Genomic DNA, 26,939 nt, shown 5'->3' with positions numbered 1-26,939 from the left:
GGGTAAATATGGGGACATATATAATCAATGACTGGTAATTACGGCAAATCAATGGTGGACAACCATTGGACCTCCACCATCCATAGCAAAACATGCTAAATCAGTGATTAACCATCGATGGTTGGTAGTCATCAATGGTCACCCCTAGGGCTGGCCATATTGCAGTATAGCAGAGGTTCCCAAACTCTGTCATTACAGTCCAGGTTTTAAGGATATCCATGCTTAAGCACAGGTGACTTAATTAGTACCTCAGTCAATTTAAAATAAATAACCATCTGCAGTGTACTGTTGTGGCTGGACCTGGTACTAGGAACCAATATGTCAGTGTTCCCTTTCCTTCTGTTCAGGTTGCATCCACACTATAATGGCAATAGACACACAGCTGATACTGGGAGGAGGTGGAGCTGCCTGGCTGTGAGGGAAGGAGAGGAGTGGGCAGGGGACAGGTGTGGCTGGCTGGCAGGATAGGTGATGATCATCAGGGGAGTCATTCCCAGCACATACAGATCAGAGGCAGAATGTGGGGATAGCAGTGGACATAGCTTATAAGACCCGAGGCTGACCCCAGTAGCATGCAGAGAAGGAGAAGTCTCTAGAGAGGTGAAACTTGAAGGTAATTTTAAATTGGTTTATTGGTAGTAATGTATAAAGGCCCCCATACATCAGCAATTGATTGCAGCAATCGTGCAATTTGCAATCGATTGTGTATAAAACTCTGGGCCTGATTCAGAGCCGCTCGCAAAAAGCGAGCGCTTGCTCAGAATCAGGGCGGGCGCTTGTTTTTTAAGTTGCGGCCTCCTGGTCGCTCGCATAGCTGTGGGTGACCACCCACAGCTTATGCGAGCGGCCAGGTGATGGTCGCGATGGTCAAGACCATCGCGACCATCGGGCTTGCGACGAGACCTTTACGGTAGGGTCTCATGGCCGCAAGCACCAGTGGACAAGAGTGATGTCAGTAGGGCCGGTAACAAACGGCAGGCGTTCCTGCAGGAACACCTCTGTTTGCCCAGCCACCCCCCCTCCCCGCCTTCCAAACGGGGCGAGCTGTCGACCAACATCAACAGCCGCCCCTTTTGGATGCGAGCATCGGAGCGAGTGCTTTTTGCGCTCGCTCCGGGGCTCGCGCACGCCATTGAATCAGGCCCTCTTTCCCTTTTTCAATCAATTGTGGCAATTCTGCAATCTGCAATCGATTGAAAAAGGGAAATATTTTTATACACAATCGATTGCAAATTGCACGATTGCTGCAATCAATTGCTGATGCATGGGGGCCTTAACTTATGATATTGTGACAATCTACCCCTTTGATTATCTCTGTGCAGCAGGACAAAGAGATATTGCTTCTCAATGTTAAGGAGAATTTATTAAAAATCCAAATAACTCCAAAAATGTGACCAATCGAATCAGATAAAAACAGAAAAAATGGAAAATTGAAAATAGGGAAAATTGGGAAATCTAAACAGATGTGTCCTTTATACATCTTGGCTGCAGTCCCTTACATCACACCAGGTTCCATGGGGATCTGCTAGCGCCGGGCATCTTTTATGCCGAAAATGTGTCTAAGTTGCGATGTGATGTGACTTGGACGCACCAGCAGACTGTGCTGATTAATTTGGTATGAAAATCTGAGGGCCGGATTCACTATAGATCGATACTACAAACAATGCTAATGTATGCAATCACAAAGCCAGCATTGAGGCGCCCACTACCGCTATCTCACATCCGTAATATCTTGCAGTCCTGCGTATACATGGGGTACATCGAGTAACATCGGCCCCTCACACACAATTACACAGGTCTGACCTTGCTTAGAAATTGCTAACCTCGTTGCACGCAGTGAGTACTCGTGCTGCGTATGCCGTCGCAGTGGCTAATTTATGCACGCCCATGCAACGGCGTTCAAACGGACTGGCACGCCTGCGTTTCTCTGACCACTCCCCTGTCATCACCCCCCAAATGCTCACATCCTGTTACTCACGTTCTGCTTTAATGATCGCCATCGATTGATCTGCGGACGCTGTTGCGATCCATGTTGAATCAGGCCTTGTGTATGAAGTGCTACAATGTTGCGACTTGGATGCATTTTTGGCAAAAAAATAATAAGCCAGATGTTTGCAGAGTACCGGGGGACCTGGTGGCTCACTCAAGCCAGGCAAGTCGCTCTGAGTGGCGTATTAAGGCTAGATGTGTGTGTATATATATATATATATATATATATATGTGTGTGATTATTTCTGAGCATTAGGATTGGCTGCCTCATAGTAGCTCCATCCCTGTATTTTGCTGAGTTTATCTTTGCATGGTTACAGCATCCCAAACATGTCATTTGTATTGGAAGCCATGCACTTCTACTCTGCCGCCCTCCAGCACTATGCATGTAGGAGAAAGCTGGTGGTTACTAGGACCAGCCGGGACTCAGCTAGGAGGGGTCTGACCTCTGCACACGTGATGGCACCTCTGTGTGTATTTACTCCCCAGCATCCGTGAGGACAGGTCAGACCAGGAGACTCTCTCGCAGCCAAAGATCCCTAAAGCAGTGACGATACTATAAATGTTGCTCACCCCCTGCCAAAAAAGTTTCTGGTGCCCCTCCCCCGTCTAATACCCCTCCAAAAATAATTTTTTGTGTGCGCGCCTCAGGTGCACTCTAGAAATAGGTTTGTGGTTTTGTGATACAGTAATGCCCCTTATAATACATTATGCCACACAGTAATGCCCCGTACACATTATGCCACACGATAATGCCCATTACATCCCACCCTGACAGATCTACCTCACCAACCCTCCTCTCCGCTCCTGCCAGTCTGTCACCTCAGTTCTAGACAGGTTGCACAGTTTCTATGTCCGTGTAGAAGCAGATTATTGGGAACATAGGTTATAACCTGTAAACTCTGCATGTATCAGGTTAGTGCCCATAATGCAGTGCCCCTTGTAGTTGTGCCCTCTATATTAGTGCCCCCTGTAGTTGTGCCCCATATGCTGTTCTCCTTGTAGTTGTGCCCTCTTTAGTGCCCCCTGTAGTTGTGCCCCATATGCAGTGCCCCCTGTAGTTGTGCCCTCTTCAGTAGTGCCCCATATGCAGTGCACCTTGTAGTTGTACCCCTTATGCAGTGCCCCCTGTAGATGTGCCCCTTATGCAGTGCCTCCTAAAGTAGTGGTTCCAGTACTTACCTCATCGCATCGCTGGCTCCACGGCCTTAGGGCTCCCGCTGACTAGATCTAACTAGATCCAGCAGGCGCGCAGGCTCCTTACATCGTAGGTGATGTCATGATGTCTCCCGCACACTGCATCACTGGGAACGCTGGCCTCTAATCACTTTAGAGGCCAGCGTTCACATTTGCAGTGGCATAGCAATGGCCCCCACGCCCCCCTTAATCTGGCCCCAAAGCCACCGCGGAGTGTGTGGGGGCCTTTGTTACGACATTGCCCTAGAGTGCCCTGCTGTATACTCAATTGCTAACTTAACTGTTAATTAATGAAGATTGAGATAGACTGAAGTATGGAGACACACCTATACAGGTGATCCGGATGAGACTTAATTATTATGAATTCCTCATTGGAGGACCTAAGTTTAAAAGTACTCACAGGATCACAAGGAAACCTACCCTCTGACGAAACCGCCATTTAACATAGCGGAGAAACGCGTAAGGACTTCCCCTTCATTACACCAATTTGGTTCTTCTTGCTCTGGCTGCCAACAGCGACTCCAAGTATTGCAGTGCACGTGAGGTTTAACCGCTTGCAGAGCAACATTAGCATCCTGGCACCTAACGGTCGTGGAACACTTTTCACGGACAAAGAGAGTTACCCTCCACATCAGCCGGCGGGCGGTAAGCATTAGCATCTTGCTCAGGTGGGGGAGAGCTGACTGTAGCTAAACACACCGACAGATGGACTCTGTTATCCACACAAAGGCAGACTGTGCTTTATATTGAAACATTCATAAGAGTCAAAGAATTTATTGCTACATATACTGATCCACGGAAGTCACGGTGACTAATGCTACAAAGTGGAACTATTTATTTACCAACTGTATTGGCTAAGATTATGGCTGGAATACATTAACATTTTTTCCTATATGAGAGGAAAAACAGACTATTTTGATTCCACTACTTGATTGGTGCTGTCTGGAGCTGGAGCACAAATGGCTATTTAAATACTTTTATTTTTATATGTAAGAGATACCCACTGCAGGGGTGAATCTCTTCCTTTTTTTTTTTTTTTTATATATATTTACATAAGCCAAGTTACAATTTTACAAGTTTTGGTTCTTTATATATTTTGTGTATCTATATATTTTTATTTATTTATTCATTTATTATTTTTCAGTTATGTGTATTTATACATTGTGATATTAAATTGTAAATTTTTTTTTAGAATTAGCGCTCTTTGATAAGTCGATATCAATATTTATTAACACTGATTCTCAGTGAGGAGATGTATACAAATGGACGGTACATTCAGATTTTTATATATTTTCATACTAGGTAGTAAATAATCTGTAATTAACATCAGGAGCAACTTTTTCCAAATACTCCAACTATTCTAGCTATTAGTTATAAGTTGTGAGCGCCTGAATTCTGTATGAGCTGTATACTCACAAGTTCACTATGCCACCACCATTGTACACTGGGTCAACAGTGCTGCTATCCACCGGTGTCAGAACCGTGATCACACCCGGCGCACTGTAACAGCCAGCAATACCCTGAGCTCCAGCCTACAGCAAACCGTGTATTACATCTACAACTATTACACTTGGATGCCGTCAGGAAGCTGACAATCACAATGCCGACCGCCAGCTTCCCGTCTGTCAAATCCTGGCAAGGTACTAATGACAGGCGTCGAACTCCCGACCTACGCCGAAAGCTCAACGCCTGGCATACCGAATGAAGGTGGGGGGTGGGGGTCTTGGGGGGAGTTAGGCTTAGGCTGCGGGGAAGGGGAGGTTAGTTTTACGCACTTAGAGGGGGGTTAGCATTAGGCACTAGGGGGGGGGGAGGTTAGGGTTAGGTACACCTAAAGGAGGGTTAGGGTAGGGGGTAGCTTTAGGGGTACTTACCCAAATTACCGATCGGGATCTTCACCCCTGCCAGGCTTCCGCTGTCGGAATGCATGCTGCCTGCTGCTCTTCATGATGTATAATAAATCTAAGAACTGGTTACGCTGCACCACATGTGGACAAACCACCACTGGCACCGCCTACTGCGTCATACATCTAATCACCACTCACACTCTGGCCAGTTATATTATACTCTGGTGTCTCAATCCATCTGAAGAACTACTGCTCCCAGCAAATTCTGCATGCGCATCATTGTGATCGTTTACACAATCACCTGCTCTCACCACCATCTCTGCTGAGTGTTCATCCCAGCACCCTGCACCTGCCACAACTCACGCAGTCCCTCTCTCCTGCCTGAGGGTGTCGCTTTCTGCTCTGGTGCTTCTAGCACACTTAGCTAATGCAACAAACCGTTGCGGTATACACCAGAGTGTGCTAGAAGCACCAGAGCAGAGAGCGACACCCCAGGCAGGAAGGAGGAACTGCACGGGTTGTGACAGGTGCAAGGTGCTAGAATGAACACTACTGCTAATCATTTTGCTGCTGAGGGCACCATCATAAAGCACTTCCGTATAGCAGCGCTAGTTTAGTATCCAGCGCACTAGGAGTAGCAGAGGCGGATATTAAAACACCAGAGAAATTAAACATTGCTGCAGCGCTAAAACTTCATTTCTGCAAAAGACGGTAAAAATTCAAATTTTCACCTACAGTTGTAGAAATGAAGAGATAATGAATAGGCTTCTAAATACCATTGTGGAAATCCGTCTTGGCAGCAGGAAGCTGGAGTCTTGTGGTATTTATCATTAAGGGATTCATTCATCATCACTTAATCTATACAAAACAGGTGAAGATTAACACTCTTACATACTTTTGTATAAATTAAGTGTCAGGACCGTTCGTTAAGTTCTGAATACATTTTTTTTTTTTTTTCGGTACTTGGTGGTGTTACTGTACAGCCCCCGATAATCTCCACAGGCTGCCGTTTTTCATGGCTGCCTGTGCAGATTTATATGGCAGAGACTGCACCCTGTGTATATCCCTTCCTGCTGTCTCTGCACTGCTGAGCTCCGGGAGCTGAGAGCTCTGGGGCATTGCAGCCCACACTGCCTCCTGCTCCTACTCACCTGTCACATTCTTCCTCCTGTACAGGCTCCACTGCGCCACTCTGCCAAAGAAAAGAAGACAGGTGGGGGGGAGGACAGAGTACATACCGGGAAACAGATGGTGGAGCAGAGAGGGGACAGAGGGCCTGATTCAGAGCCGGACGCTATTTGAGCTCGCTTGTTCAGATAAAAGGGGCTGGATATTTAAATTGAGCGCTCGCTCTTTGCGGTCTGTTGACGCCTCTATGTCTGAGCGAGCGAACGAAACATGCGCTCGCTATTTTGTAATGACGCCCCCTGGCCGCTCGCATCATACGTCATCTCCGCTATTTATTAGATTAATCGAGTACATCGAAAGGCGTATGAACTGCTCGCTATTCTTGTGGTAGCATTTTCCTACCGCAATCATGCGAGCAGTTCAGACTAAAAGACAACCAACTGACGTGGTCGATGACGCTGCTTTGCTAATTATGCACACCCATAAAACGCCCGTTTTGACCGTTTGACACGCCTGCGTTCGGATCTCCACTCCCCGTTTTCAAGCACCTTCCCCTGTTACCACCCACAAACGCCTCATCCTGTCACTCAAATTAGCAGGCATTCGCTATTTTGTGAGCACGCGATTTCCGACCACACTGACTGGTTGGCGCATGTGCATTACAACCCATATGCATGCGCAGATGTGCGAACATCGCTCGGAGCGAACGAGCGGCCGCTTACGAGCGGCTCTGAATCAGGCCCCAAGCGCACACCATGGAATGGCTTGCGGGGGGGGGGAGAGAGGAGACAGAGCGCACAGTGGGCAGACTCCTAGAAAATAATGCAGAGGGGGAGAGATATTACAGAGGTTAGCGGGCCGGGGGCACAGACTTTGGCAGCTGCAGGGTGGGGGGTGTAACTGTGCACCTGATTACCTTTATGTCAGGCTTGCTTACCCTCCCGATTTGGCCGGGAGCCTCCCGATTTTCGGGTGCCGCTCCTGGCCCCCTGGAAAGGCAGGCAAGCCTCCCGGAAGCGGAAGCCGGCATCCCTCCCTACCCCCCGCAGAGTTAATATCAAAACCCCCGCAGCGGGGGGGCCCGGTGATGCGATTCGAGCTGAATCGCGTCATCGTGGCCCTGCCCCCTGCTTCACAATGCTGAAAATAACAGCATTGTGAAGAGGGGGCGAGGCCACGATGACGCGATCACGTGGCTCCACCCCCAAATGTGATGTCATGGCCGGGCACGACCCCCGCTGTTAGCCGCCAATCAGCTCCCTCCCGGAAGGAGGGAACTGAGGCCCTGATTCAAAGCCGGACGCTCTGACAGAGCGCTCGCTCTGAATCAGGGCCGGCCCTCTGGTTTTTTAGAGTGGCCTCCTGGCCGTTCGCACAGCTGTGGGTGACCACCCACAGCTATAGCGAGCGGCCAGGAAGATGGGAACGCCTCCGTCTGGGCAGCCACGCCCCCGGCCCACCCACCAAAGGGGGCGTGCTGTCACTCAACATCGACAGCACTCCCCCTTTGGTACGAGACCCGGAGCGACGGATTGCCCGTAGCTATCCGGGACTCGCGCATGGGCACTGGGCCACCATCGACCCGCTTGCGAGTGCATAGCGCTCGCGAGCGGGTCTGAATCAGGCCCTGATTGTCGGCAAGTATGCCTTATGCACCTTTCCACCTCATTGCCAAATGTGCCCAATAACAATAGTTTTCATTCTAGCACCCTGCACCTGTCACAACCTGCGTGGTTCCTCTTTCCTGCCTGGGGTGTCACTCTCTTTGTTCTGGTGCTTCTAGCACATTCTAGTTTGCATCTCAGTAGTTTGTTGCATCAGCTGAGTGAAATCGAAAAGTGCATAAGGGCCGTCTTCTGACTGTATGCAGGCGGCATCAGAGGCGGGCTGGGCCGGGGGGCCCGGGCCGGTCCCATTTTCAGCACTTTGGGCCGGCCGGCCGCGCCAGCGACATGCACAGTAAAGTTGCATTGGGAAGACTGTGTCAGTCAGTATGACACAGCTGCCCGTGCAGCACCGCGGTGTCCAGCCCCGCCCCTTACAAGTAAAGGGAACGGCCCCCTGTCAGCCCAGACTCTACTACCTGGCTCCTGAGTCCCGCATGCCGACCCGAATCAACCAATAACCCCTACCTTCCCCTCCGCTATGGCTCCGCCCCCAATCTCTCTGCCTGAGGACAGCGCGGCCATAGCCTGTTACAGAATAGACAGACAGGTGCCTGCTGCGAGAACTGCAGCGCCTCCAGTACTCCCCGGGTTTCTGCCTCTAATTCCCACCTCAAAGACATTAGTAAATGTCTTTGAAAGACAAGGCATTTCAAGAGTCTCTGAAGGTAATTGAGTTCTTGTCCTTTTTTTCCCTCTCCATTCCTAATACCCAGTGTCACCTAGTTCCTTCTGCAGCCCCTGCCTATTCCTCTTGTCCCCAGCTCCCCTCCACCTCCTCCAGTATGTGGCTCCCCACCCTTTCTAATACCCGGTGGCACCCAGCCCCTTCTCCTGTCCCTGCCTACTCTTCCTGTTCCTAGCTTCCCCTCCACATCCTCCTGTATGTGGCTTCCCTTAACATCTAATACCCTGAACCCAGCTCTTTCTCCTGTCCCTGCCTACTCCTCTTGTCCCCAGCTACTCTCCACCTCCTCAGTATGAGGCTCCTCACTCCCTCTAATACCCAGTGGCACCCAACCCCTTCTCCTGTCCCTACCTACGTCTTTTATAACCAAGCTCAGCTCTACCATCTCCTTTATGGGGCTCCCCTTCCCCTCTAATACCCAGTGGCACCCAGCCTGTCCCTGCATATCCCTCCTGCTCCCATCTCCCCTCCCCCGATTCCTCCTGTCACCGGCTCCCCACCTACTAGAATAAAAGGACAGAAGAATGCACAGCTAGACACAGAGAATTCCTTGACCATATTTTTGGTATATGTTTAAAATGTATATATTGGATCGTCGTTTTTCATAAAATTATGCTGAAACTACAGTTTCTGCATAATTTTATGCATCACCGCTATGTCAGAACAGTCTAATGCAGAAGCTATCACAGAAATCTCCTGCAGAATGCTAACTACTGCAGCAGTCTGACCTCTAGGTATAAAACTGATGCTATTGGGTAGAGCTTATTTCCCCTTCGCACTAGGGACCTGGAAGTGATGTGAGTGAGGGCGGAAGTGCAGTTCCATTCCCATAAAGGCCACCTAAAGAAGAAACTTGTCCGCTTGCCATGCTTTGGGTTCGCCAAAAGGTTATATTCCCCCTCTATGCCCACTTGGATGGTAGGGAATGATGTTGGACAGTAGCTGATGACGTCAGGGTCCTCTCTGTGAAGGGAAAGTAGACACTACCATGCTATTGGGGGTGTCAGCTGGGCATTCTAGGAGTATGTGGGGATGTGTGGTGGCATATGGGGAGGTCTGAGGGGTATATTGGGAGTGCTAAAACATAAATTATGATGGGACCCAGAAATGGTCAGGTAGGACCCTATTTTATATTTTTAAGTGGAGGGTCCCTGGAACTCACATATTTTGTTGCTCAGCGCGATCACTGGGCCAGTGATTTTTTTTTTGTGTGAAACAAAGAGTCAATAACAGAAAAAAAGTCATATATAAGCCCTGTCATCTCCCATAATGAGCATTCCCCCTTGTCACGTCACCCCCTAGCATGTGAGCAAAGGCAGGGCAGGATGTGATTTCACTATTACACGTAAAGCAGAATACCTCTCTGACCTGTAATAGGTTCAAAAAGAAACATTTGGCCGGAGGGGCCCCACATAACTGCTTTAGAGGGTCGGATGGCAGGGTGCCATCTATACTTGCCAGGGCCGCTTGCATGCATTTGCCCCCCAGGTTAAAAGTTGCCAGCCAGCCACTGGGCGGCATTGTGTTTCAGAAGTGGACTGTCTGATTGAAGAATGATGTTCCTAGGTTAGAACTAATTGGAATAGGTTTAAGTGTATTTATCGTCCAAAATCAAAGACCTTTGGGGATTGGCCAAAGTGCATATCACATAGGTGTCCCTCAGTATCAACAATTGTCACATTACTAGGAGCCCTAAGTAATAGAGTGCCCATGTGTTATTGTTTTTCTGTTTATTTCTCCTGAAGGACATGCCTCCAGCTAGAAAGCGCCGTAGGAAATCAGCGCATGGTCCATGGAGGGAGGTTACGGGACTAGAACCAACAAGAGAAGAAATTGCTCTGCATGAGCTGGAATCTGGGAATGAGACTAAACCCGTTGAATCCAGTGGGCCTCCTGTGGTCAAGGAGACATCAGAAATCCCACAGGAAGGACAACTGATGACCACCATGTGTCATATACACCAGTATGAGGACATAGACATCTGCTCAGATTACCTGGTTGGGCGTTGTTCTCCATTTATTCTTTGCCCGAAACATCACACGGTTTTACCATATGAATGGCAGCTAAGGGACAAAAGCACAAACATATGGTGTAGCGTGAAAGACGGGGCCCAGCAAATCCTGGAGAGGCTGTACAGTAATCCCGCTAAGGCACAAGCGACTGTAATGCACCAGTAAGTGTGGTTATAAATGATCATTTAAATGTGCTCTGACAATAGGTTCCTTCACCTCTTTTCCTATAAGTAACTCCTACTCGGCCCTTCTCTCTCCCTACCCAGGGGCTCTGAGATCATCATTGACCTCACTTGCATGATGGTCCACAATAGCCAAGTGTTCGATTGTGTTCGACGTCTCTCCACCTCCAGGTCTTCTGCTGTGGAGTTCCATACCAACTACAAGTACTACTATGAGGCCAAAGATGATGTCTGGAAGGAATATGGTCAGGTAAGGGAGGGAGATTTTATTTTCACATGTTAATGAATATCCAGCTACACATGGGATAATAGGGTGTTCATGTAGATCAGGGGTGGGGAAACCTTTTTTTTTTCTGTTGGGGGACATTGTTTGCGGGCCTGGTGCAGGCCATGCCCCCTCTATGTGATGTCACATGGGGGCAGGGCCACAATTGCCAATGATTACAGTAATGTCCGGAGCATCCTGAAGATGCTCTGGGGAGCTGTAAGAGCAGTGGTGTGATCCTCTGAAGTGTTTTAAGGATGCTCCAGGCGGCACTGCTGCATAGACTCTTAACGAAACTGGATCAGAACCTCTATATACCCCTGCCTATACCTTCTAAAATCCTTCCTGTAAACCTCTAAGAATAATGTACGCAGTCAGACCGCAAATAAAGACTTAGACGTGGAATCTGTGGTTCCAAAGCACAAGTGTTATTCAGGTAAAAGTTCAGACAGTTACACACAATTGATCTATATGCAATTTAGGCGTAAAAGGAAATAATACAGACCCAAGCACAGTATACATACGCAGCGCTTCCGGACATGGAGATAGACATCAGTAAGAGACCCCTAGTCATACAGCATTCAGCATGAAGACTGAAGACTAGCATTTGTGCACTCATATTTATACCCCCCCAGAATAAACAGGACAATAGGGGAGTCTGTTGCTGATGTCATTGGTTCCCAGAGGAGAAGCATATGTTACAGAACATTTAACAGGCTGATTCAAATAGACTCTCCCTGCCTCTAACAGCTGGGGATCTTTCTAATCATGCCCTCTGTAACATCCTAACAGTTGTTAATGAAATAAAACATTTTGTTGCTTGTAGGTTCTGTGATCCATAACTTGAGTTTGCATGATGCGATCTCTCCATTGATAACACTGGAATGCTGTAAAAAATATACGCATCAGAACAAAGCCAAACACAACTTGCTTATCATGTATAATACCTTAGTTATCAAATATCTTTATTTCTCAGCATTTAAACTAACTGAACCAACTTAAATCATATACTTTAAAGCTTATTAAACCTTATGTGTAAATATGTAATGTGTGAGTATTCGGGGTTTGATATAAAGACGTATTAATGTGTGTATGAAGATGGGTGCACTTGACTCTAACATTTTAGCATGCTGGGCCAGATAGTTCTACATGTCCTCTGTCAGCAGGCCCCCACGTTTCCTGTGTTCAAAGGAAACTTTATTCTCCCGGTCTCTTGTGTGAAAATGCAAAATATCCCAGCTACAAGAGACAGACCTAAGGTGACACTCTAGCCTTTGAAATCATGTCATTGCAGGAAGCTTGCTAATGTATTCTAGCCAGACCACCCGTAGTGGGCAAACACTATGCAGGAAGCTTATCTACATAAGCCAGTTGTCACCTGGCCACTTGCTCTAATGCAATACTGTAAAGCCATTTCTGGAATATATCCTTTATAATACGTAAAGTAATGAAATAGGCTTTTAGTGAATCGCCATAACCTATGGTGATGGTCACAGATGCATTCGCATGATGCTAATGGTATTATCGCCACATGTACTAAAATGTGAGTTTATCTAAAATGGCGCTTAGGCGGTCATTTCGCAAAATGGCGTCTTGCGGCCAGTCGCAAGATGGTGTCGCTGCGATTACATTTTAAACTGATCTCGTCTCAGCCAATAATCCAGCTTCAACCCTCTGGCTGCAGGGTGCCATTCTAGGGACCCTGCTAGCCAGATGAGGCTATCAGAAAAAAGCTCCTAGAGCCAGACCAAGTGATTCCGCGGGCCTTATACGGCCCCCGGGACTGAGGTTACCCATCCCTGCTGTAGATTGTGAGAATCTCACTTTTCATTTACTACCATGAATTATTGTTGATGTAGTACAAGCATGTAAATGTGCTATAGCGTTCATTCTATTTCCCTGTACCTATTGTGACTCGTGCAGTACCTCTTTCTTCCTGGGGTGTCTATTCTAGCGCACTCAGCTGATGCAACAGACTGCTGAGATACAGACCAGAGTGTGCTAGAAGGACCAGAGCAGAGAGTTTTACCCCAGGCAGGAAAGAAGAATGGCACGAGTTGTGACGGGTTTCCTCCCATGAACTGCACCTAACAACATAACAGAGTTGAAGCTGTTTTGTAAGGAGGAATGAGGTAAAATTCCTCCAAGCCGATGTTCAGGACTAATGACCAATTATCGGAAATGTTTAGAAGCAGTTATTGCTGCACAAGGGGTCATACCAGATACTGAAAGCAAAGGTTCACGCGTTCGGTATGATTTACCGCCGACCGCATGTGGCAGCCCGACAGGAGGAAATCCCGATCGTCCTATAGGTAAGTATAGCTAATCTAATTTTACCCCATAACCCTAACCCTCCTTTAGGGTGCCTAACCCTAACCTCCCCACTGTGCCTAACCCTAATCCCCCCTTCCCCTAGCCTGACCCTAACCTCATGTGGGGGTGTCTAACCCTAAGTCCCACCCGGGAGCCCTTAACCTAACCCTCCCTCCCCCCCGTGGCTGTCTGGCCTGGCGCCCGGCATCCCTTCGATCGGGATGCTGGGCACCGGTCTCCGGCGTCAGTAAAATGACAGGCGTCAAGATTTAGTTAAAAGTTAAATAGTCTGGAAGCCGGCGGTCGGCATTGTGCCCGCCGGTTTCCCGTACATATACGAGGTTCACATACTTTGACACTCACAGATATGTGATATTGGATCATTTTCCTCAAAAAAAAATTTTTTAAAAAATGAGCAGGTCTAATATTTGTCTCAATTGTGTGATTTGTTTCTCTTTATCTACTTTTAGAACTTGTGTGAAAATCTGAGGTAGTTTTAGGCCAAATTTCAGCAGAAATATAGAAAATTCTGAAGGGTTCACAAACCTTTGAACACCACTGTGTACGTACGTGTGTATGTATGTATGTATATAGGTTAGAGTTGGGGATCGTGCACATAAATTGGTACAGTGCGAATCGCAGTGGATCATGCGCTTAGATTCCCTCTCACCCCGTGGCCTTAACGAAGCTTTAGGGTTACATTGTTTCATTTGAATCTAGCTTGCGGTTTCAATACTAGGTCAACATTAATTAATTACTGGGCATTGTGTTAAAAATCATTTTGCATCATATGTTCTTCATATTGCTTCAGGGGTAAGCTGTTAGCTTCCCTTGATATATTTAGACATGTTTTATGAGTAATGTCTAGTCATTTTTAGTGGCTCTTATTTCACGTTGTGTTGGTAATATTTACTGTACTTTTGGATATTACAGGTTTATTCTGTTATTATATTTTTGTGTTGTTTTGGATCGACAATTTATGATGAACACAGACTGGTTTTTAAACTTTCTATTTTAATGCATGTTTTGTAAGTTTGTATTTTTGTGTGTCTTGTGTTGTTGCTACAGCAACCTTTGTTTTTTGGGGGGGGATGTGATGTCACAGCCTGTTCCTTGGACTTCCATTTCAGGAAGTGATGGCTCTGGGAGGCATGGTCTCTAGCTGTTATATTTGTGGTGTAAGTGTTACTTGTATGTTTGTACTTTATGCTTGACAAAAGCGCTGATTAAAGAGCTGAAACGTTGCTGTCACGGCCAGGGTTTCTCGGCATGGTGGTCACCGGGTATTACCTGTGAGGTCGTTAAGGCGGGGGGTCTCTGGCAGTGGTGCTGGTGTTTGGCGAGGGGCATTGGCTGCGCGTGGTTCTGTGCAGGCACATTGTCACTAGGCCTGGTGAGGTCTGGCGGTGTTTCCATTGTGTTGGCATGGGCGCCGACATCTTGCCTGCGGCCATGTGATTCCAGCTGTCCAATCCTGGTAGGTCATGTGCTCATTCCAGCCAGTCACAGCGCGGCACTTAGTATTTAGGAAGGTCCAGAACCTTCTTTCCTTTGCCAGTGCAACGTGTTTCTCAGCTGCGGTTGAGAGAGAGTTCCTGTGCCTTACCTGCCTGCTTGTATACGCTCCTAGCCTGAACCTTGCCTGCTCCAACCTGCTGGACTTAAGCTGGCCACACACTAGACCAACTTACATCCAACCAGCCAACTTGTTGATTGGTTGGAATGAAAATCTGGTAACGTATGGGAGTAAATGATGATCAGCAATTTGCTCCTAAATGCCAGAAAACAGATGAAAATGGTCGTTCAGACAAGTTTGAACAAATTGTTTTAGCTCAAACATTTAACAAACAACAGTTTGGGTCCATTTTCCAGCGTTTGGGAACAAATTACTGATTGTATACTTTACCAGATTTGCATTCCAAAAAATCAACTAGTTGGCTGGTTGGACAGATAATCTTTAGATGTGTGGCCAGCTTTACCCTGCACCCTCCACATACCTTCTCACCTGCCTGAGTACCTGAACCTGCTGTTTCCCTGCACCTTGCCTCTCTTCACTCCCAGCTGGACTTCATTACCTCAGCCTGCACTCATTACAGCTCATCATTCCTGCATTCAGTTACAGCTCATCATATCTGCACTCTGTTACAGCTCACCATACCTGTATACTGGACTATTCCTGCCTGTCACTATCTGGACATTCTCCCATTAACTCCCACTACAGTTATCAAGTGCACCTTAGTGCTATACCTGGACTTTTTTCATTTGCCATTCCCATGTCTTCTAAGCCACTTATTAAAAACTCCACTTTTTCATTTAAGTCTGCTTCTGTGTCTGCTCCTATCACCACCCCTGGTCCACAACAAAATCAGGACCTCACAGTTGCAGACTCAGTGTTTGAATTATTTTATCACGGAGTGCCGCCCTGTGGATGCTATTTTCAGTTTGTCCTTGCTTCGGGGCTGACTGTGGTGGGCACCCGGCTGTCTATGATCTGTATCTCGCGAGTGCCGGATCTTGGATTTATATGTGTCTTTGTGCGTGTGTGTGTGTATTCATGTATGTGTGTGTATGTATGTGTATGTGTATGTGTATGTATATATATATATATATATATGTATGTATGTATGTATATATATATATATATATATATATATATATATATATAATTATATATTTTACAGGTTGGACAGGTTGAGTCTCCCATATCCAAAATGCTTGGGACCAAGGGTATTTTAGATATAGGAATATTCCGTATTTTGGAATATATGCATACCATTATGAAATGTCTTAGGAATAGGGCCCAAATCTAAACACAGAATTCATATACACAGCCTGAAGGTTATTTTATACAATATTTTCAATAATATTGTGGCTCAAACAAAGTTTGTGTAGATACATGAAATTCATTTATATGTCGTATATACCTTATACACACAGCCTATAGGTCATTTTATGTTTTATTTGTAATAATTTTGTGCCTTAAACAAAGTTTGTGTACATTGAACCATCAAAAATCAAAGGTTTCACTATTTCAGTCATGCTAAAAATATATCGTATTTTGGAATATTTGGATATGGGAGGCTCTACCTGTATATTCATAAAAGTGTCTTAAGCTGCCATTTCAAGACCTCCGGGGTCTATTCATCAGGCAGCATAAGTGAAAGGGAATAATTTATTACCTTAAACAACAGTGTTTATGAGGGATGGACCCAGAAAAGTGCGTAAAACTCATCCATCTTTGCTAGTAAGCCGCGGGGACTGACGTCATCTGTCTATGCTCCTGACGAGTTGAACCTGTTGCCTATCATGGCTGATATAAAGATCATTCCTACAATACCACTGTGTGAGAGAGTGGGAAGCCAGAGTGAATACCACAGGAGTAAACCGCAGAGCCCTTACCGCTCCTACAACGGCAGCGGGTGTTCACCTCGCCACCTGACCTGTACCACTATACTACCATAGGTGGAAAGTAGCAACATTAACACTGAGAGTCAGCACTCAGTGCATGGCGTGCAGGCTCTACACACGCAGGTGATACCGGCCTCCAATCCCCCACACACAGAGCCAGAGGTGGCAAAATATTTCACTCCCGTTGGAGCGTCTCATCAGCTACCTTGCAGTAACTTTGACCATACAACATTGCTCATAAGTGCCATACTCAACACTGGGGTGATATTGGCAACCCATATTCTGCAGTCTATTCACATCTGGCTATTAGCCTTCGACATATACCTACTAGACATTAGTAAGGTGCACTCTATTGGGACTTCTATAAGAACAAGGGGTTGCAGTCAGGAAGCCAACAGTCAAAATACTGACTGCCAGCTTCCCGACTGTCTAATCCCGGAGGGGTCTAATGATAGGCATCGAAATCCCGACACCTATCATTAGCCCTATGCCGGGGGCCCAACACACGGCATACCGAATGAAGGTAAACCGGGCGGCAGTCGCGGACAGCCATGGGGGGGGGGAGGGTTAGGTTTCAGGGCTCCCAAGGGGAACTTAGGGTTAGGCACCCCCCGGGAGGGTTAGGGCTAGGCTAGGGGAAGGGGGTCTTAGGCAACCCCCCAGAAACTTAGGTTTAGGCTGCGGGGACGGGGAGTTAGGTTTAGGCACCCCCAAGGGAGGGTTATGGTTGGGGGGGGAAAGGTTAGTAGTACTTACCTAGATCCCCCGCTGGGATCTTTACTCCTGCCAGGCTTCTGGCATCAGGATTTGAACCGTGCGGCCGGCAGTATTACATACTGATTCCAGAACAAGCCTCTATATCAGAGGTTCCCAAACATGGTCCTCAAGCCTCTCCAACAGGTCAGGTTTTAGAGCTATCCATGGTTGACCACAGGTGGTTAACTCACATTGACTAAGGTACATAATTAAGTCACCTGTGCTCAACCATGGATATCTCTATAACCTGGACTATTGGGGAGCCTCAAGGACCGCGTTTGGGAACCTCTGCTCTATATTATCAGATCTGTGGGACTAAACCATTTATTTTTATGGTTTTCTGCTGTGAACACAGAAGGAATTACAATTACAACATCACATATTATTTGAAACTATGTAGCGGCAGTTAAAGTTTCAATCAACCTCCCTGTTGTAATGGTTTCTGTCCACTACCAATAGATACACCCTTGTGCATCTTCCTGTGTGTTTTTAATGTGCATTATCTGTGGTAATAAAAGTTTAATTTCTTTTTAATCAAAATACCAAATGTCTGCAGATATTTAAAAATAAATAAATAAAATTATTTATATATATATATATATATATATATATAGTAAAACAACAAATGGTGTCCAGCGCTACAAATACTTTATGCACTGTCTCTCTTCCAAAGGATGTTTCTTAAATGTCCCAAAAACAAATAGAAAGTACACTCCTCATCAAATGAGTGGCAGCTTCCGTGGTCTCCAACGACAGACTGTTGCTCAAATAGTCCGCAAGTAAAAGTGTTCAAAAAGGTGTATGAAATCCAATATACCACTATATTCTGGTTGGAAGCTTTTTCTCTTTACAAGGACAACTCCCATATAGCAGCAATCAAAAAAAAAAAAAAAAAGAAACCGATACGGAGCCTCCCCTGTCATACAATTGAGATGTGAGGGGCCACACCACGGGCAGTAACTACAGAGAAAGAGCTAATAGAGGCATGCCTCTGAGTATGGGTGGTGTGTTTTGACCATTGATGGACACCTTGGATGTGTCATGTGACCAGGAAGTGCACTTCAGTGTTTAGAGATTGGAGTGGAGTCAGCAGCAGCAAAAGAAGACACAACGATGCAGGTAGGAGAATTGATGCACACTGAAGCTTAGTGTAGTGAGGAGAGATTTACTGTGAGTAGGGAGTGATACCAGCTTCCAGCACTCAGACCAATCTCCATGTGTGCCTCCCCAAACATTGACCTCACTACAGGTCACTGGAAGTGGTGGAGACCACCTCCTCATACAACAATTTACAACCTGCTCTGAGCTTCCAGAGCTTAGTTCTCCTTCTATACTATTGCTGGGTTATGTTTTTTCTTATCCACCCTTTCTTGCCTCATGCAGGACTTCATGAAGAGTATAAAAGATGGCTGGATGGACAATTACGAAGAGGTGTTCTGTGAAAATTCTGGATACATCTATTCTCTTCATCTTCTGAACATGGTGCAAATGAACCTTAACACTGGAACAGTGAGGAGGATGAGGAAACGACCAGAATTCAGATCTTCTGCCTCAATGACATCAAAGCTCTGGTGAGAGGGGGAAAACATAATTCCAGAAGCATTGGTAGAACAATTTATGGGGTACTTTCTGTGCATGGGATGACTTTAGGCCTGATTTATAGTTGGAGTTAAAGTGGCCACAATTTCCAAGCTCGGAATAAAAGTGGACCTTCGCCTGTATTCCGAGTCAGCAGAATTTTTTTATTTATGAAATATTATGAAGGATGCCTGGAAATGTGAATTACTACAAAAGTACCAGTAGAAGTTACAAAATGCATCCTGCTATATAAATGTATAAATTTATTACCGGGCGTGATTTTTGGTTGTTAGGAAACCGCGGCACTTGGCATTTGGTTTTTATCACAAAGCCACAAGATTTAATAGGGTGAAAAACCCAAAACACTGATGTGTGGCGATTTCAAAACCCCTAAATCGCATGCAGATTATGGCAACCTATGGCCTGGTAATACAGATAGGAAAAGCAGGATGTTTCCTTACTTTGTTTTTTGTTTTTTAACAGCCCATTGCAACTCCGACTGGTCCTACAGAGATGTTACTTGACCACACATGTGCCCATACACTGCAATATGCCAAAATCTACATGGCACTGGACCCTTCCTGCTATCCCTGACCTGCTTGTACCAGGGAAATAACTAGCATGTTAATATTTACTCTTAATAAAGCAATAGTGCATAGTGCCCCCTGCTGATCACATGATGCCTATCGCCCCCTGCTGATTACATGATGTTTATCGCCGCCCTGCTGGTTGCACAATTAAAGACCACACAAAGTAAGGCCAGGAGAAAACTATAGTGGGTTGAATAATCCTAGGCATATCAGAGGATTTGCCAAACCTATCCTATTAGTATGGTGGGTGGTTTTATATGTCGCAGAGACTTGAATGGGCTCTAGCTCTCTCATTCCTCAAAACCCTCAGCCATAAAGCTCAAGTTCAAATTTTCCCTCGCAACATCTTTATCTGACCCACTTCTATATTTTTGAAAAGATTGTTCAGGAACCTCTGGCATGTGCACAGTCATCATGTCTTGTTTATCCCAGGGAGAATAAAAACTGAGCATCTTCTTCTGTAGACTGTGACTATTATTATTCTTTTGATTATCAAGTTCATTCGGGAGTCGATTCGACCAGCAATAGAATTCATCTCTCTCCTCATCCATAGAAGCACTGCCTACCTCTGAGCAATCTTATGTTGGTCTTTGGTTCCTTTCCTTAAAACAACCTTTGGTGCTCTTGTTGTTGGATCCTATTCTTGTTAATGTCTTCTGGAGCCATTCCTCCTTTTTCCATGATGCAATGTATTTATCAATATGATATATATGTATAAAGTTAGTCTCTCTCTCTGTCTGTCTGTGTCTCTATCTCTGTCTCCTTGATATGTATGTATTATTCAGTACAAAAAGTCACCAACATTCTCAAATGTCCTAAATCTAATGCATCTGAATTAAATTTGAAGATAGTATTGGAATTAGGGAAAATAATCCCATTACATTTCTGTAATACCGGGATTGAAACAAATCTCAGTCCTGGGATTGAATTGAAAACACAAATTGGTATACACAGGGAAAAAAAACCCTCACACATTGGCCCCCACAGAAACAAACACAAAATGGCCCCTACAGGAAAAAAATAAACACATTAATTGCCCCAGCCTCTCGCTGAAGACTGACCTGACCTCACTGTGTCTCACAACAAAGCCTGCAAGCTGCAGCCACTTCACTTCAATTTGCAGAGAAGCAGACAGTGGAAAAGAGGAGCTCCCAGTCCATCACTTATTTACAAATTTCAGCCACCTCATTGACTCTAGTGACTCTGCCTTAGTCAGTCATGAGTACTGCAGAGTACACTGTGTGGGCAGGATATCATATGGCTGATTGACCCAACTCATACTGCTGTATTGTCATTTATAGGTCACAGCCTAGGCCAAGCGTGAGCCACTCAAATAGCCTGGGCTATGACCTATAAGCCCATTGCAAAAATACTGTCTGCAGAGGACGCTGTGGCTTCAGTGATCTCTGAGACATTTTTTAATGTGACTATGGTCAAAATCCTCGGATTGCTAGCCCCAATACCAGGAATAAAATCGCTCACTTTTTGAGGCAAAATCCTGGAATTCTACTGATTGAAGTCCCAAGATTAGCTTCCCTAAATGGCATTACATTTTCTTGTGTCTTGTATTCCTCCATTGTGGGTCCTCAGAGGCTCTCCACCAGCCTTTGGTTTTTTTCCACTGCATCAGGACACTGCCATTCCTCTGACTCATGGACTGTTGTCTTCCTCCAGACATCATCATAACTTTCATCCTACTGGTACTTGCTGAATTCCTAAAAATCAATCATCTGAACCTCCTTCATAATGGATTCTTGCAAATTCTCCCCCAATTTTGTCTACTGCCATTAATATTAATACTGAGGCACATTTTCCTTCAGCTTGCTCCCTAATGGGCTAGATCTTGCTCCATCTCTGCTCTGTAACATCAGCGTTAGAGACCATGGATGGGATAATTTCACTCTGTAAAGGCTTCTTAGTGGCCACCAGAACTGCACATACTACACCCAGTTGTCCCCTCAAGTCGTCCACTACCCCAGTTCATTCACCCCATAAAATCTCTGTACTATCACCTTAATCTCTCTATTTTAGGTACCATTTTAATGACCTATCAATGCCAAGCAGGTTTCAGGGGAAAACCCATTTCTTTCTCACCATTCTAATATATCTTTGCTCCCCAGATGTGTTATTTGATAGTAAGTTAATTAAAGTTACTGAGGATTTCCATCTGGATCTCAGCGGTGCCTCCAAATGTAACCCAGTTTAGATGAGTAATTCAGGTTGCTTAAATAATGTTGTACTGTACATCCACCCAAGCTGTTGCATATGGATATAGTACCCTAGAGGAAGTGCCCTGGAATTATCCCTGTAGAATATTGTCTGTATTTATAAACATTTAAGTCTTCTAACAAAAATGTTACAATTGATACACCAATTAAGATGTAACACTTATACAAGCTACTTCACTTTAATTCAGAACACCTCTATTACTTAAGATATCCCCACTGGCCTTTTAGTTTACTTTTCCCAAAACCCCTTGGTACAATATAGCTCACTTGGTCTTATCTACTTATAAAAATTCCTTTACCATACTCGCTCTTACTACAGATGTGTCCACTTGCAGATGTGCGCACACATTGCACCATGCGATTAGCCGTGTGTGCCACGGTACGCCATGCCGGGCACTGCGTACATACCATGCAATCCTATGGAGTCGTGAATGCGAAAGCAGCCCGCATACCAATTTGCGGGTGTGTGGTGCGATTTGCCACACAAGCGGCAAAGATGCAAGAGGACCTGTACCTACAAAATTACATTTTGAGAAATTGGCTATTTAAATTAGTTTTACCAGTACTTATATCATTCATGTACTATATTATGTCTACAAGTCCTACAGATTGCCAGAAATGGCAATATAATGTAGATGTACAAAAAGGGATGTTGCAAGCCTTAGCTTGGTAAAGGGTCTAAACTTTTGGCTGATATTATTTATGTCACTGACCTATAAATATAGTTACTTAGTTGCGGTATCTGGTTGTCAAATAGTTTGAATGTATATTCAATAAGCCAACCTCTCTGACAGCCTTTGATGGATACATATTATTGTAAAAACTACAGACATACTGCATCCTATTTATATTTCAGTCTCACTCCTGTCAGAGTATACTTCCTAAGACACAATGGGCTTTATTCAAATGTGGATGGTATTGCACATCCGCAAGGAATACCGTATACCAAACATTTAAATGCTGCAGGAGGTGTTTATAGGAAATGGATGCCTTCTGACAGCAATTGCGATCTGAGGACCTCATTCAGAGCCGCTCATAAGCGGCCGCTCGTTCGCACCGAGCGATGTTCACACAACTGCGCATGCGCATGGGTTGTAATACGCATGCACGAACCAGTCAGTGCGGCCGAAAATCGTTTGTTCGCTATATAGCGAATGCGTGCTACTTTGAGTGACAGGATGAGGCGTATGTGGGTGGTAACAGGGGAAGGAGCTTGAAAATGGGGAGTGGAGATCCGATCGCAGGCGTGCTTAAAGGTCAAAACGGGCATTTTAAGGGTGTGCATAATTAATACAGCAGCGTCATCGACCACGTCACCTGGTTGTTTTATAGTCAGAACTGCTCGCAATATAGTGGTTGGAAAAACCAACCACAAGAATAGCGAGCAGTTCATACGCTGATCGATGTACTCGATTAATCTAATAAATAGCGGACATGACATATGGTGCGAGCAGCCAGGGGGCGTATTTTTCAAATAAACGTCTGCATGTTTTGTTCGCTCATTCAGACATAGAGGCGTGAACAGACCGCAATGAGCGAACGGTTCATTTGAATAACCACCCCTTTTTTATGAACGAACGACCGCAAATAGCGACCGGCTCTGAATCAGGCCCTGAGTGCAGCATGCATAGATGCTGGCAATGGATCACCATTGTGTCCATCGGTCGTGCTGGCGGCAGCACTGGTCAGTCTGCGTATGCTTCAGCAGGATGATGTTCTACATTATGCTGTGCCCAAACGTGTGATGTCATTATGTCACAACAAAGGGGTGGGGCCACCAGCACCAGGAAGGAGCTGTGTGTTAGGAGCCTCCTAAGAATGCTCCAAGAAGCTCTCTAGTCTCCAGGGTCCCATTCCAACCTCCATGCAAACAGCTGCCATCACTCACCCATCTCAAGTTATGGACCTGTCCCACCACTGGTGGTGCTCCACTGTTGCAATGAAGGGAAATGGCATAAACCAGAAGCTCTCTAGTCTCCAGGGTCCCATTCCAACCTCCATGCAAACAGCTGCCATCACTCACCCATCTCAAGTTATGGACCTGTCCCACCACTGGTGGTGCTCCACTGTTGCAATGAAGGGAAATGGCATAAACCAGAGACACACAGCATGAACCAGCCAGCTGCTGGTCATCATTGCCATCTATCCTAACTCAACCTGCATCTTATTTTTGGTCCTAGAGAAGGCTGTTGCTTTCCTTCTACAATGCAGGGCCAGTCTTGTGGTTATTCATCCTCATGTAGTAATTGTGTGTAGCCCATAGTTTTATATCGTATCATGCATACTTCTGGAAACAAAACCAGGACACGGTCTGCATGCTCCACAGTACTGCAGTGGTCTGCAACTCTATCAGAGAAATATTATTATGCAGCCCAGTGATGTACTGTTTTGCCCCTGCTCCAGTCTGTCCTGTATGTTCTTCGGCACTGGGAGTAAAGGTGCGTACACACTGGGCGATAACGATATCGTTATTGTTCAGTCGTCCACTTTATCGTTCATTTTTAACATCAAAACGATGAACGATAACGATGACGCGTGTTCCTGCGGGTCGTTCGTCATTATCGTTCATCGTGTAAACATACAGGCCAACCCCTACGATATTGTCGGGGTGCTGCATGTTGGGGAATGGGGGAGAGAGCCTGGCGCTGAATGATATCGTCAATTATATCGCTCAATGTCTTGAACGACATTGAGAACACCCTGCCGGGGACACACTAAATGATCATGCTTAAGCCACAACTTGTATTGCTGTTTGTTTATTTCATTGACTGAGTGCAAAGCTTCTAATTGTCCCTGATTCCCAGGTGTAGTCCCAGATGTAACATTTTTTCATTGGAAAAGTCCCTAGTCCTTCATTTTGAACAGTTGCACAGAACAAATTTTTGTTGCTTTGTGTTCCAGGTACAATTCTCACATCCCTTTTATTTCCTGGGTTTTACTGATTTGGTATTTTTTGAACAGGAACCTTTGGCGTAAAAAAACATATGTACTAGTTCCATGACAGGGATTTGCAGTCAGGTAGGTAGGAGAGGCGCTGCCTCCTGCCTACCTGACTGCAAATCCCTATCATGGAACTCCTAAGATTTGATATAAAAATGATTAAAATAATACGAAGAAGATAGAAGATGTTTATTGGGAATCATATAGTTAACACTCGCCAGCTATGTGGAACTCCCTAGGACTGCAGGGAAATGAGAGATGAGGCAGCAACAGCTCAGCCTCACTTCTGTGTAGTCAGACACTGCACAGAAAGAGATCTAATAGAGTCATGCCTCTGAGAATGGGGACATGCCTTGAGCACTGATGGACACCTTGGATATGTCATGTGACCAGGAAGTGCACTGTAGAGTTTAGAGATCAGAGCTCAGCCAGCAGCAGCAGCAAGAGAAGACACTGTGATGCAGGTAGCAAAATCAATGGACACTAAAGCTTACTGTAGTGAGGAGATGGTTACAGTGTGTAGGGGGCGAGACAGGCTCCCAGCACTCAGATCCTTTTCCATGAGTGCCTTGACTGCCATTGACCTCACCACACATCACTGTTCCATGGTGGGGATTGTAGTCCTCAATGACTACGCAGCCAAATGTCCATGACACTCCAAATGTGTCCATATTGCAACAAAGTAAGATTGTGTGTGTTAAATGTGGGGTTCAGTTAGAAAGCACACATCAATGACTGTCCCTGTTGTTGCTACAAGATTGGAGCAAGTACATCTAGCATTTCAATGGCTGCTTAAAACTCACAGCAAAATTGGATCTGTCACCTAAATGGAAGGGGAAATGAGGACAGAAATGAATGACAGTGACTGTCATTAAATATCTGCTTTTTGCCTGTTTTAGGACCCTCTCCAGTTGCCTGCCCCCTGTCCTCTCCCCAAATTCAACCACCCAGTCTAACAAGCAGAAGACTGCTGCAAGTATGTACCCTGAGACCTGGCTGATAACAGACACCTCACTCACTTATGAGGCGATCCCTCTAACATGTGCGGATAGAGAATACTCTGGTGTGTACAGCTACTTCCACAGCACGATGCCAGAGCACAGCTATACCATCCACCAGATCTCCCGGGTACAGAACTACTACCAGTGGGAGAAATATTTCAGGTGAGATTGATGGCTTAAATAATATTGCTGCAATGTTGGCCTCAGGACTGGCAATGAGACCGCCCACAGACTGCCTGCATGTATGCTCAAGCATTTCCCAGAAGGCCCCGTAATGATCAGCTGTCATTGGCTGTAATATCACAGTGTGAGCGGCCAGTGTAAGGAGAGTTATTAATATAAGCAGAGATAACGTGATCGATTTGAAACTTAAGAGCAGTATAGTTGGGCAATTTTGCTATTGGACAATATGTAAATAAATGCCATTTATGGTTATTTCTTACAGGAAGAGGGCGTACATGTCTCGGAGTCCTGGTGACCTAGAGAAAAGCACTTTGGAGCGACATCTCTTCCATGGCACAAAGGCCACCAACGTAGAGGCCATTTGCAAGCAGAATTTTGATCCTCGTTTGTGTAGAGTGACTCTGTATGGTAAAGGCTGCTACTTCGATAGAGGTGCCCGCCATTCTCATGACTATTCTCCTGCCAGCGCCGATGGTTACCACTTCATGTTTCTCGCCAATGTGCTACTGGGGCGCCCTTCTGTGGGCAAATCTTATTATGTTCGTCCACCACCTATAAATGCAGAAGACCCCGCAAGTCTCCTCTATGACTCTTGTGTGAACAGATCCCATAACCCGGACATATTTGTTGTGTTCGATAATGACCAGTTCTACCCCTACTTTCTCATCAAATATCGGAAGATGAAGAATGTGGTTCTACCAGATAAAGGACCCTAATTCTTATTGCCGCTCTTCACTGTTCTCTCACTCACTGGGTGTTCTGTTTATTTATATTTGTACAATGCAGGATACTTACCCCACTATTTCTACAGTAGGCATATCAGTACATTCTTTCCTATTCTCTTAAGCTGCAATAGATGAAGATACTGTATGTATATGATGTAAATTGTCTGTATATATTCCAATACTGTTGTGCACTGTATTTGCAAATTAGCATTATGTAGAATGTTTTGTATATGAATACAGCTGAA

At 45.5% G+C, this 26,939-nt stretch overlaps 1 protein-coding gene across 1 annotated transcript; it reads left to right on the top strand.

Moving 5' to 3' along the window:
- The first annotated feature begins 424 nt into the window (after positions 1-424).
- LOC148505909 (protein mono-ADP-ribosyltransferase TIPARP-like) lies at positions 425-26,939 on the top strand. The gene is made up of 6 exons (XM_088447623.1): positions 425-613; positions 10,259-10,686; positions 10,792-10,957; positions 18,833-19,020; positions 25,685-25,948; positions 26,232-26,939. The coding sequence occupies exons 2-6, from the start codon at positions 10,262-10,264 to the stop codon at positions 26,683-26,685; spliced, it is 1,497 nt and encodes a 498-aa protein (XP_088303749.1). The 5' UTR covers positions 425-613; positions 10,259-10,261; the 3' UTR covers positions 26,686-26,939.

This window comes from Taudactylus pleione, unplaced genomic scaffold, assembly GCF_031769625.1.
Source record: "Taudactylus pleione unplaced genomic scaffold, aTauple2 ptg000435l, whole genome shotgun sequence".
In the NCBI taxonomy this organism is placed as follows: domain Eukaryota; kingdom Metazoa; phylum Chordata; class Amphibia; order Anura; family Myobatrachidae; genus Taudactylus; species Taudactylus pleione.
The sequence above is the reverse complement of the archived record's forward strand: the minus strand, read 5'-3'. Positions and strand labels throughout refer to the sequence as shown.

Excerpts from the sequence above, each read along its gene's own strand:
- LOC148505909 (XM_088447623.1), top strand. The coding sequence starts at position 10,262 with ATGCCTCCAGCTAGAAAGCGCCGTAGGAAATCAGCGCATGGTCCATGG. Across the intron at positions 10,687-10,791 it reads CAAGCGACTGTAATGCACCA|GGGCTCTGAGATCATCATTG; the intron begins GTAAGTGTGGTT and ends CTCCCTACCCAG. Across the intron at positions 25,949-26,231 it reads CAGTGGGAGAAATATTTCAG|GAAGAGGGCGTACATGTCTC; the intron begins GTGAGATTGATG and ends TATTTCTTACAG.